An 11,953-nucleotide genomic window follows, 5' to 3' on the forward strand; every position below is an offset into this window, starting at 1 on the left:
TCACCTTGCAGCTGACTCCCAACACTTAGCTGTAAATCCAGCCCCTGGTTGAGGCTGTGCTTGCTCTCACCTGGCTGTGACAGGCACCACGCTTCATTAAAGCCTTCAGGGGGGATTTGGTGCCCTGAATTGCACTGAAGGATCTGCAAGGAGAGCCAGCAGCTCTCAGGGTTGTGGTGCCCACTCCTGCCAGGCTTAATGGGGGTCTCTTTGGTGCTTGGCAGGTGAAAGCTCCTTGGATACAAGCAGGCACAGACTAACCACAAGCCAACACAGGGCTCTGAAAAGCCCAGGGCAGAGCCACACAGCCCCCACCTAAACAACAGCACTATGAGCAGAGCATGGTCTCAGCACAGAATGGGAAAAGACCTCCAAGATGAGTCCAACCATCAGACCTGAGACCACCACGTCCCAGAGTGCCATGGCCACACACCTTACCATCTAGTTCCAGCTCCCTGCAGGCAGCAGGGACATCTGCAGCTAGAGCAGGCTGCTGAGAGCCAGCCTGTTCTGTCCAGCCTGGCCTGGAATGGTTTCAGGGCTGGGGCACCTACCACCCCTCTGGGCAGCTTGGGCTCATGGACCTAACACCACCATGGCCACTAAGGCATAGCCTATGGCTGCATCCTCCAGGGATGGAGGCTCCACCACCTCCCTGGGCAGCCTGCCCCAGTGCCTGACCACTCCTGCAGGGAAGAAACTGCTCCTAATGTCCAACCCAAACCTCCCCTGGTGCAACCTGAGGCCATTTCCTCTTGTTACTAGGAAGAGGAGCCTGACCCCCACCTCACTCCAACCTTCCAGGGAGCTGCAGAGTGCAGAAGAAGGCTCAGATGTCAATCCATGGATCTCTGGAAGGTTTAAATCTGGCTTCCCATGGAGTTCAACCATCTCCTCAACACAGCAGCACAAACCTGAGGGAGATAGCCAACATCCCCTCCTCTCATACTGGCATTAGAGGGCACAGCCCTCCCCCCTCACAGCAGCAAATGTCCATTCAACACCCCACATGCTGGGGGACAGGCTCCAGGGGGTCTCCAAACCCATGCAGTGCAGAAGAAGAGGGGCAACACAGCTCTGCCCTGTGCTGCTGGGTGCAGAACACATCCCACAGGGCCTGTCCCAGCTCTCACCTGGCTGCTGCTGGTGCCAGGCCTGGGCTGACCCCAGCCATGCCTCACCTGGGCAGGGAGAACACTGAGTGCAGCCACTGTGCTTTGTCACCTTCTCCTCAGACACCCCCACGGCAAGGGGGGATTAAGCAGCATTAGCTGCCTCCCCCAGGGCTCCTGCCCTGCTGCTCTGCCTCCAGGCACCTGAGCAGAGCAGTCTGAGGATTAGCTACTCCTGTCCTAACCCAAGAGCAGAGAGGTGGTGAGAGGATGTTAATGAAGGGCTCACCACACCGAGACTCAGAGTCACTGGGGCTGGGAAGAGAAACCTCTGACTAACATCACAGGGTCACAGAATCACCTGCTTGGAAAAGACCTTCAGGTGAAGCCAACCTTCCCCTGACATCTCCCTGCACACAGCTCTTAGACCATGGCCCCAAGCACCTCATCCAAACCTCTTTTAAACACCTCCAGGGATGGGGACTCCACCACCCCCCTGAGCAGCCTGGTAGTGCTAGGACTAGGGAATGGAATGAGGCTGGAGGTGGGGAGATTGAGGCTGGATGTGAGGAGGAAGTTCTTCCCCATGAGAGTGGTGAAGGCCTGGAATGGGTTGTCCAGGGAGGGGGTTGAGGCCCTGGACCAGGCTGGCTGAGGCTGTGGCCAGGCTGATCTAGTGTGGGGTGTCCCTGCCCATGGCAGGGGGGTTGGAACTGGATGATCCTTGTGCTCCCTTGCAGCCCTGACTGATTCTATGATACTATGAACCTCTCAGTGAAGATCAAGCCCAACCCTCAACCCAACCCCACCATGGCCACTAAACCATGGCCCCAGGTTTCTTGAACCCCTCCAGGGATGGGGACTCCACCAGCTCCCTGCAAGCCCTCCCAGCTGGTGCCCACTCCCAAACCAGAGCTGACAGTGGCAGTGCCACAGCCTTGGGCACAGCAGGGTGGTGGCTGTGGGAAGGGCTCTCTGGTGGGGTTTCATAGCAGTAGTATCATAGAATCAGTCAGGGTTGGAAGGGAGCACAAGGCTCACCTAGTTCCAACCCCCCTGCCATGGCCAGGGACACCTCACAGGGCTGTCCCCAAACAGCAGAGACCCCAGGAGCAGTGTGGAGGATGAAGGGGGAGGATGCTCTGCAGCAAGCCAAGCTCCCAGCTTGGACAGCTCCAGGGACGGTGGCTCAGCCCTCGAAGCTTCCATTCGAGGCAAGGTTTTCAAGCACTGATCCTTTGCAGCTGAGCTCCTCAGTGCACCACTGCCAGCCTCTGTTCCCCTGCTTGCCAACTTCTCCAGCTTCACTGGGTCTTATTTTTTCCATGAGAAACCAAACCCTCTTGTTGTGCCTTGTCCCCAGCAGGCACTGCCTTGGGCACTCACCATGTGTCCAGCCTGGTTATTCATGCACCCAGCCACACTCTCTCATATTAAACAGGATCAGAAGTTTTAATTAAATGGGGGGAAAAAAGCACCCAACCCAAGCCCAAAACACAACAAATCAGAGGGGAGGGGGAAAGAGGTGAAGCTGACTGACACCAACCCTGGAGGGGTGAGGGAGTCAAAACCTCTGTGCCCATGGCACTTGGGGACATGGTTTAGTGACCTTGGAGGTCTTTCTCCAGCCTGAATGATTCTGTTTCTTTCAGCAGGAGAAGGCAGCAGCAGCCAGAAGGCCTCTGCCTCTGTGCTCTGCAGTGAAGGGTGCACAGAGGATGGAGCTGGTAATAAAAATCAGCATTTCCTTGGCCATGCTTCATGGTGCATTGATTCCACCAGCTGCCAAAAATCAGCTTAACACAGCAGTACCTCAACAAGCCAGAGGAGAGGAGCTCAGGAATTGCATGGTCCCAGGCCTCAGCATCACACCCAGGGGGACAGGAGGCGACACAGACCTTGTGGCAGCTGCTCCAGGGCTCAGCTCACCCTGGGGCAGCAACAACCAGCAGCACACAGCCCCAGGAGTTACCTCCAGCAGCCTCCCTCCACCAGGCACAAGAAAAAGCTGCATTACCTGAGACCAGCAGAAGCTTCCCCATCTCCAGGCTCTGCTCAGCCAGGAGCTGGCTTATGGGAAACAGCCTAAATAGATGCAGCTGGGATTGGATTGGGCTGGGCTGGGCTGGGCTGGGCTGAGCTGGGCTGGGCTGGGCTGGGCTGGGCTGGGCTGGGCTGGGCTGGGCTGAGCTGGGCTGGGCTGGGCTGGCCTGGGCTGGGCTGGGCTGAGCTGGGCTGGGCTGGGCTGGCCTGGGCTGGGCTGGGCTGGGCTGGGCTGAGCTGAGCTGAGCTGGGATGGAATGGATTGGACTGAGATGGATCAGGCTGGACTGAGCTGAGCTGGGCTGGACTGAACTGAACTGAGCTGGGATGGAATGGATTGGATTGAGATGGATCAGGTTGGACTGAGCTGAACTAGACTGGACTGAGCTGAACTGAACTGTGATGGAATGGATTGGACTGAGATGGATCAGGTTGGACTGAGCTGGGCTGGACTGAACTGAACTGAGCTGGGATGGAATGGATTGGATTGAGATGGATCAGGTTGGACTGAGCTGAACTAGACTGGACTGAGCTGAACTGAACTGTGATGGAATGGATTGGACTGAGATGGATCAGGTTGGACTGAGCTGGGCTGGACTGAGTTGAACTGAACTGGGATGGAATGGGTTGGACTGAGATGAATCAGGTTGGACTGAGCTGAGCTAGGCTGGACTGAGCTGAACTGAACTGTAATGGAATGGATTGGACTAAGATGGATCAGGTTGGACTGAGCTGAGGTGGACTGGACTGGGATGGAATAGATTGGACTGAGATGGATCAGGTTGGACTGAGCTGGGCTGGACTGAACTGAACTGGGATGGAATGGATTGGACTGAGATGGATCAGGTTGGGCTGAGCTGAGCTGGGCTGCATTGGGATGGACTGGGCTGGGATGGATTTTGTTGAATTGGGCTGGATGGTGTTGGACTGAGCTGAGCTGGGTTGGACTGGGTTGAATTGGGGTGGGCTGGACTGGGCACAGCTGGGCACAGCTGGACCATGGCCTCCCAAGGGTAACCAGAGCACTGCCTGAGACAGTTCCTGAGCTTCTGAGGTGCAGAGCCCAGCTCTGGTTTTGCTGAGGCAGGGAGAGCCTGGCAGTGCTGCTGATGTGTCAAAACCTCCAAGAAAGCAATGAAAGGAACGGAGTTGAGTTGAGTTTAATCCATCTGCCTGGAGGATGTGATAATCTCCCCCTCTAAAGAAAGATGCAATTCTCTTCCCTAAGGATCATTTCTCTCTTGTGAGTCAGCTTCACTTCCCTCTAAGCAGCTTTGCAGAGGTATTCTCCCCACAGCTCGAGCGAGGCAAACCTGGAGTCAAAGCTCTAACTCCAAGGGAACTGCTCCCAAATCAAACTGCTGCCAGGGAGAGCTGAATCTGGCCTCAACCCCCTTGAAATATTCCTTTCTCTCTGCCCAATCTTCCTTTGCCATCTCTGCCTTCCTCTTGGCTGCTCACTGCTTTGTGAGTTGGGTTGGGGTTTTTTTTTTCCCCCTTCTTTTTATTCCCTGCATTGCCTTCTATTAATCTTCTGGCAAATCAGCTCTCTGATCACAGCCCCAGCAGAATCCCATTATTCACCCAAATATCTTCCCATCTCCACCTCCAGCCAGCCACTTCCCTCTGCTGGCTGCTTCCTAGCCAGCAGATCTCTGATAGGGATGAAATGTCTTTTAATTAGATACAAATTGCTCTCCTTTCTGCAGACAGCAACCTTCTTCCCAGCACCTTAATTGCAGCAGCACAGCCAGAGCCAGCTCTGCCAGCAGCAAAGCCCCTCTCAAGCTAAGGAGCTCAGAGAATGAATCACAAAATGGGTTGGCTTGGGAGGGACCTCAAAGCTCAGCCAGTTCCAACCCCCCCTTGCCATGGGCAGGGACAGCTCCCACCAGCCCCAGGCTGCTCAAGGCCTCATCCAGCCTGGCCTTGAGCACCTCCAGGGAACATCCACAACCTCCCTGGGCAACCTGTGCCAGTGTCTCCCTACCCTCACTGTCAGGTCGTCTGGGCTGTGATACAGATGGATGTGCAATGGCACCAGAGGATCCAAACAATGAGAGAGAATCACAGAATGGTTTGGGCTGGAAGGGAGCTTAAAGATCATCCAGCTCCAACAGCCCCTGCCAGGGACACCTCCTGCTGGATCAGGTTGTTCCCCATCCAAGCTGGCCTTGAACACCTCCAGGGAGGGCATCCACAGCCTCCCTGCCCCAGGGTCTCCCCACCCTCACTGGGAAGAATTTCTTCCTCCTCTCCAGTCTCAGTCTCCCCTCTCCCAGCTCACACCCAACCTGTCCCAATGTCCTCTCCTCTCCAAGGGAAGGAGCATCCACAGCTTCCCTGGGGAATCTCTCTCACCACACTCACCAACTTCTTCCTAATACCCAGCCTAAACCTACCCTGCTCTAGTTTCAAACCATCACTTCCCATCCCATCACCCCCAGCCCTTCTGAAAAGTCCCTCCCCAGCTCTCCTGTAGCCCCCTTCAACTCCTGAAAGCTTCTCTCAGGTCTCCCTGGAGGCTTCTCCAGGCTGAACAGCCCCAGCTCTCTCAGCCTGTCCCCACAGCAGAGGTTCTCCAGGCTGCACAGCCCCAGCTCTCTCAGCCTGTCCCCACAGCAGAGGTTCTCCAGGCTGAACAGCCCCAGCTCTCTCAGCCTGTCCCCACAGCAGAGGTTCTCCAGTCCCTCACATCCTTGTGGCCTCCTTTGGGTCCTCTCCAACAGCTCCATGTCCTCCTCCTGTGGGGGGCAACACCAGAGGTCTACACCAGACAGAGCAGAGAGGCAGAATCCCCTTCCTTGAGCTGCTGGCCACACTTCTTTCCATGCAGCCCAGGAGAGGGTTGGCTTTTGGGGCTGCCAGTGCACATTGCTGGCCCATGCTGAGCTCCTCCTCAACCAGCACCCCCAAATCCTTTTCTGCAGGGGCTGCTCTCAATCCCCAGCCAACCTGGGGTCATTTGTGCACTTCTTCTGCTGGCTGCTGTTGGGCTTTGCCCAGTAGGGAAAGACAGCAAAGGAAAGGGCTGGCAGCAGCTGGGTGGCTTTTGTTTGGCATTGCCATAAGTCAACAGCCAGGAGGGAGGGGAGGGAAAACCCCAAACACTTGGTGTTGCAAAAGAGAAGTGAAACTGTGTTTGGAAACACTTCTTGCTTGTGTAGATAGGCAGGGAAAATATTTGTGCAGTCACACCCCCTGTGGGAAGAGCCATGGCAGGCTCTGGGAAGAGAGGGAAAGGAAGGGAAGGGAAGGTCAGGGGCAGGTGCCCAAGCTCCTGGGCCCATGCTCTGCCCTGGCAAGACACAAGAGAGCCCTGAAGGTTTGGCCTCATCTCTGTCCTCAGCAGGTTGTTGTGCAGTGGTCCTGTGCTTGGTGGTGTTGCTGCTGGCCACCACTTCCCTCTGGCTCACCTCACACTTCTGCATGAAGTTTCCAGCTGCACCTAGGGCCTCTTAGCTCATCGGTGCCCAGCAGCTCTTCCTTGCCCAGGAGTCTTTTCCCAGGCTTTCTGAGGAAGGGGGATGAGGCAAACACTGAGGACTGGAGGCAGAGGTTGCTCTGTGAGCAGGAACCTGCTTCTCACCTTGAGGAGGAGGTTCTGCTGGAGTGTAACAACAGCATTTAGCTGAGGACTGAGCAGGCAGAGTCAGTTACACAGGATCCCAGCACGGGGGCTGGAAGGGACCTCTGGGTATCATCCAGTCCAACCCCCCTACTCCAGCAGGGCTCCCACAGCAGCTTGCCCAGGAGCACAATGCCCAGGGGGTTTGGAATCTCTGCAGAGAAGGAGTCTCCACAACCTCTCTGGGCAGCCTGCTCCAGGCCTACAGCACCCTCACACCAAAGAATTTCTCCTCTTGTTCACATGGAAGCTCCTGGGTTCCAGTTTGTGCCCACTGCCTCTTGTCCCTGGGCATCACTGACAAGATCCCAGCTCCCTCCTCTTGCCCCCTCACCCTTTCTCTCTTGCTGAGCACTGATCAGATCCCCTCTCAGGCTGCTTTTCTCCAGGCTAAACAGCCCCAGGGCTCTCAGCTGCTTGGGTGTCCTGCACCCCCTCACCCCCCAGCTCTCAGGACAGAGGCTTCTGCTGGGCCAAGAGAAGCTAAGGAGATTTGGAAGGGTTGGAGTGGCAGGAGCAGTGCAAACCTGGGGCAGAGAGGATGTAGGGGACAGGGCTGGAGGCACAGGAGCATCCCCAGCTTTCAGCTCCCACTCAGAAATCACAGCTGCTGACAGAGCCCATGGATGGCATCTCCTCAGGGAGCAGCAGGAGGGGACCCAGCTGTCACCTGCCTGCCACAGTGCTGGGCAGTGCTCAGCACAGCCAGGACAGAGCCAGGAGGCTGGGGCCAGCTGTGGGGGAGCTGCCAGGCTATAAAACCCAGAGCAGGCAGATGGTGTTTGCACAGAGCAACCAAGAGCCACCCTGCTTCCCACTGGGAGATGGATGCTCAGACCACACTCACCTGCCTTTTGCTGCTCTTGGAATGAAAAAGCCAACGAGGTGCAGCTTCTGAAGCTCCTTCTGATGCTTTTACCACCCTGAGGAGCAGCAAAGAGGACTTTTCCCCTTCAGTTCTCCAGCTCAGAGTGAGGAGAAAGGATGCACAAGATGAGCAGCCCAGGGAGAAGCAGGAATCTGGGAGTGTTCAGTGTAGACAAGAGGAAAGCCAAGGACTGAGCCAGGAGCTCTTCCTCCTCTCTGCTCCCCAGGAATTCTTGCATGCAGAATTCCAGGCACCCAGCAAAGGGTCAGCACAATGCTGAGCTGCACAAGGCAGAGGAGCTGACAACCTGCCCCTGTCCTGGGGACCACTGGAGGAGGTACATCCAGCCCCACCAGCCAGGGGCAGAGCAGCTCTGCAGTGGAGCTCAGGGGTAGCAGCAGCCCCAACAGCTCAGCCCTGGGAAGGCAGGGAAGAGGCCACTGGAGACAAGATTAGAGCTGCCTGAGCTCCTGCAGAGCTTCCCGAAGGGATGGAGCCAGGCTGGGGCTGGAACAGCACTCACCAGCGCTGGCCTGGGCACGGCCAGGGGCTGCTGAGCCCCCAGACCCTGGCAGGTGAGCCCAACCTCACCCTCTTGCACGGCCGGGATGAGGAGCTGGCCAAGGCAGAGATCGGGGTGCTGGCCACCATCCTGGCCGTGGCTACCACAGGCAACGTGGGGGTGCTGCTGGCCATGTACCGCCTGAGGAAGAAGATGAGCAGGATGCATCTCTTCATCCTGCACCTGGGGCTGAGCGACCTGGGCGTTGCGCTCTTCCAGGTGCTGCCGCAGCTGGTCTGGGAGGTGACGTTTCGCTTCCTGGGGCCGGACGCACTCTGCAGGGCGGTGAAGTACCTGCAGGTGCTGAGCATGTTCGCCTCCACCTACATGCTGATCGTCATGACCCTGGACCGCTACCTGGCCGTGTGCCACCCGCTGCAGTCCCTGCAGCAGCCCAGCCGCCAGGCTCACCTCATGATCGGGGCCACCTGGCTGCTCAGCTGCCTCCTCAGCCTGCCCCAGATCTTCATCTTCTCCCTGCGGGAGGTGCGGCAGGGCTCGGGGGTGCTGGACTGCTGGGCAGACTTCAGGTACCCGTGGGGAGCCCGAGCCTACATCACCTGGACCGCGCTGTGCATCTTCATCCTGCCCGTCGCCATCCTCACCGTCTGCTACAGCCTCATCTGCTACGAGATCTGCAAGAACCTCAAAGGCAAGACCCAGAGCGGTGCCCCCGGCGCGGGAGGGGCCCTGGCAGCCGCCCCCGCGGCTCCCAGCTGCTCGGAGAGGAGCGGACGGCCCCCGGGGGGGCAGCCCTCCCGGGTCAGCAGCGTCAGGACCATCTCCCGCGCCAAGATCCGCACCGTCAAGATGACCTTCGTCATCGTGCTGGCCTACGTGGCCTGCTGGGCTCCCTTCTTCAGCATGCAGCTGTGGTCAGTGTGGGACGAGGAGGCTCCTGATGATGGTGAGCAGCGGTGGGGGAGGCTGGGGGCACAGCCCTGGGCACGCCAGGTGCCCACCTCTGCCTTGTCTCCGTGCTTCGAAAGCCAGCACAGCCTCACAGGTTGGGAGGGACCTCCAGAGATCGCCCAGCCCAAGGCCCCTGCCACGGCAGGGCCACCCAGGGGAGTCTGCACAGGGATGCATCCAGGTGGGGGGTTGAAAGCCTCCAGAGAAGGAGGCTCCACAGCCTCTCTGGGCAGCCTCTGGGTGGCCGTGGGCAAGCCACAGTATCACAGTATCACAGTATCACAGTATCACAGTATCACAGCATCACAGTATCGCTTAGGTTGGAAAGGACCTCGAGGATCATCGAGTCCAACCTATCAACACAGACCCCATGCCTAGACCATGGCACCAAGTGCCACGTCCAATCTCCCCCTGAATGCCTCCAGGGTCGATGACTCAACCACCTCCCTGGGCAGCCCGTTCCAATGCCGAATGACTCGCTCGGTGAAGAACTTCCTCCTCACCTCCAGTCTAAACCTCCCCTGGCACAGCTTGAGACTGTGTCCTCTTGTTCTAGTGCTGGTTGCCTGGGAGAAGAGGCCAACCCCTTCCTGGCTACAACCACCTTTCAGGTAGTTGTAGAGGGCAATCAGGTCACCCCTGAGCCTCCTCTTCTCCAGGCTGAACAATCCCAGCTCCCTCAGCCTCTCCTCATAGGGCTGTGCTCAAGGCCTCTCCCCAGCCTTGTTGCCCTTCTCTGGACACGTTCAAGCCCACAGGTTTGCTCCCCAGGGGGATTTGTAGAGAGGAGTTTGTGGACTCAGATCATCAATTCCACCAGACAAACCACTCAAAAGCCTGGTGGGGTTGGAAGGGACCTCTGGAGATCATCCGCTCCAACCCCCCTGCTCCAGCAGGGCACCCACAGCAGCTTGCCCAGGAGCACAATGCCCGGGGGGGTGGTGTGGATGCTCTGCAGAGAAGGAGACTCCACAACCTCTCTGGGCAGCCTGCCCCAGGGCTCCAGCAGCCTCACAGCAAAGAACTTTTTCATGGCAGAACCTCCTGGGTTCCAGCCTGTGCCCATTGCCCCTTGTCCTGTCACTGGGCACCACCGAAGAGATTCTGGCCCCATCCTCTTGCCCCTCCCCGCCACAAGGACGTTGTGGCAGCAGCTTTGCCACGGCTGCTTCTTCTTCCCCCGTGTGGGGATTTGCTGCAGGAGCTGCTGTGTTTGGGGTGTGACTGCAGGGTGGGTTTCACTGTGTCCCATTGCATCCCCCCCCCCGCCACCCTCAGCCCAGGGCAGAGCCCAGCTGTGGCACCCTGCACACTGCCCCGAAGCAATGCCCCTCCGCTGGGCTGGGACTGGGGCAGCCCTGCCCGCGGCACACCCGCACCCTGCCCGGCCTGCTGCCCGCTTCACCTCCCTCCTTTGCCTCCCCAGAGTCCTCCAACGTGGCTTTCACCATCACCATGCTGCTGGCCAGCCTCAGCAGCTGCTGCAACCCCTGGATCTACATGGTCTTCAGCGGGCACCTGCTGCAGGACGCGGCACGCTGCCTGCCCTGCTGGCGCAGCCCCCGGCCCGGCCTGAGGAGGCAGGGCTCCACCGGCAGCCTCTGCAGCAGGAAGACCACCATCCTGAGCCACAGCCACCACGGCAGCCCCCCCAGCCTCCCCCTGCTCGGGGCCAGCACCAAGGACCTGTACCCAGCCTGCGAGGAGGCGGTGACCGAGCTGGGCGAGCTCTAGGCTGTGCACGGCCCCGGGCGCGTCCCCGCGCCGCTGGCAGCTGCCACCGGGTGCGACCCCAGGAGCATTGTCACTGCCGAGATGCCTCTCTCCACCTGGCAGCACCTCGTTTGGCAGAGAGCTGGGTGCTCAACCCGGGAGGCACCACCGTCCAGCTCGCCCTTGTGTCCTCGCTGTAGGCATCGGGGAGATGGGCAGAGCCCCACCGCAGCATCCACCTCCCTCCGCCTTAGGAAGCCTTCCTCTCCTTCAGCAGTGCCCCACAGGCCAGGTGTCAGCCAGGGGATCTGCCCCAGCACGTCTTCCTGGGAGAAGTGGAGCTCTGGGTGTTTAGCAGACGCCAGCAAAGCAGCTTGAGCACAGCAGGAGGCATCCTGGCTACATCTGCAGGCAGCTCCCTGCACGCAAGTTCCTCCTCTCCCGTTCCCAGAGCTCGGCTGGCAGAGCAGACCCAGCTTCCCATGCCCAGCACAGGGTCCCCTCTCTGCTGCAAAGCTTTGCCCTCTGCTGACAGCCAGCTCTGGAGCTGGACCCCCTGCCCACCTCCCCAGGGACAGGGATGGGGCTGGAGTAAAAGCCCCAGGGCAGAACTGTCCTCTCCTGCTGGGTCCAGCTGCCTGTGGTGCTGCTGTGTGGTACCAACTGCGCTGGTGCAAGCATCCAAACAGCAGCAGTGACCCTACCAAAGAGCTGCTCAGAGCAGCCCTGGCCCAGCTCCAGCTTGCCCAGACAGATCCTGCTGCTTCTCCGTGCCCTGGATGCTTTCCATCAGGTTTACTCATGCTCTCCAGCTGCTGCATCCCAGTAAAGAGCTGCTCTCACATTGCTGCTGCTGCTTTTGTCTTGCTTAGGAGTGTTGAAGCCACTCTGGGTTTGGGACACAGCCTCAGAGAGCTTAGAAACACAAAGGAGGGGTGGCCAGGAGCAGGGAACAAGCTGTGGCCCTGCAGTCCCAGCCTGGTTCCTGTCCTTCCTGCATGTTCTGGGTCTCCCAGAAGCTGTTTTGTTTGAGAAAGCAAAAGAGAGGCAGGGAGAGCATCCTGTGGGCTGGGAACTGAGCCCAAAAGCCACTTGGGAGGGATGAAGAGTTAGAC

The 11,953-nt window shown here is 58.6% G+C and overlaps 1 protein-coding gene across 1 annotated transcript; it reads left to right on the forward strand.

Annotated features, from left to right (window-relative positions):
• The first annotated feature begins 8,141 nt into the window (after positions 1–8,141).
• AVPR1B (arginine vasopressin receptor 1B) lies at positions 8,142–10,859 on the forward strand. The gene is made up of 2 exons (XM_068159438.1): positions 8,142–9,120; positions 10,552–10,859. Exons 1-2 carry the CDS (start codon positions 8,142–8,144, stop codon positions 10,857–10,859), a joined length of 1,287 nt encoding a protein of 428 aa, XP_068015539.1.
• Positions 10,860–11,953: the final 1,094 nt, after the last annotated feature.

This window comes from Melanerpes formicivorus, unplaced genomic scaffold (assembly GCF_026170545.1).
Source record: "Melanerpes formicivorus ecotype bairdi unplaced genomic scaffold, bMelFor1.0.p_v2 SCAF_46, whole genome shotgun sequence".
Lineage (NCBI taxonomy): Eukaryota > Metazoa > Chordata > Aves > Piciformes > Picidae > Melanerpes > Melanerpes formicivorus.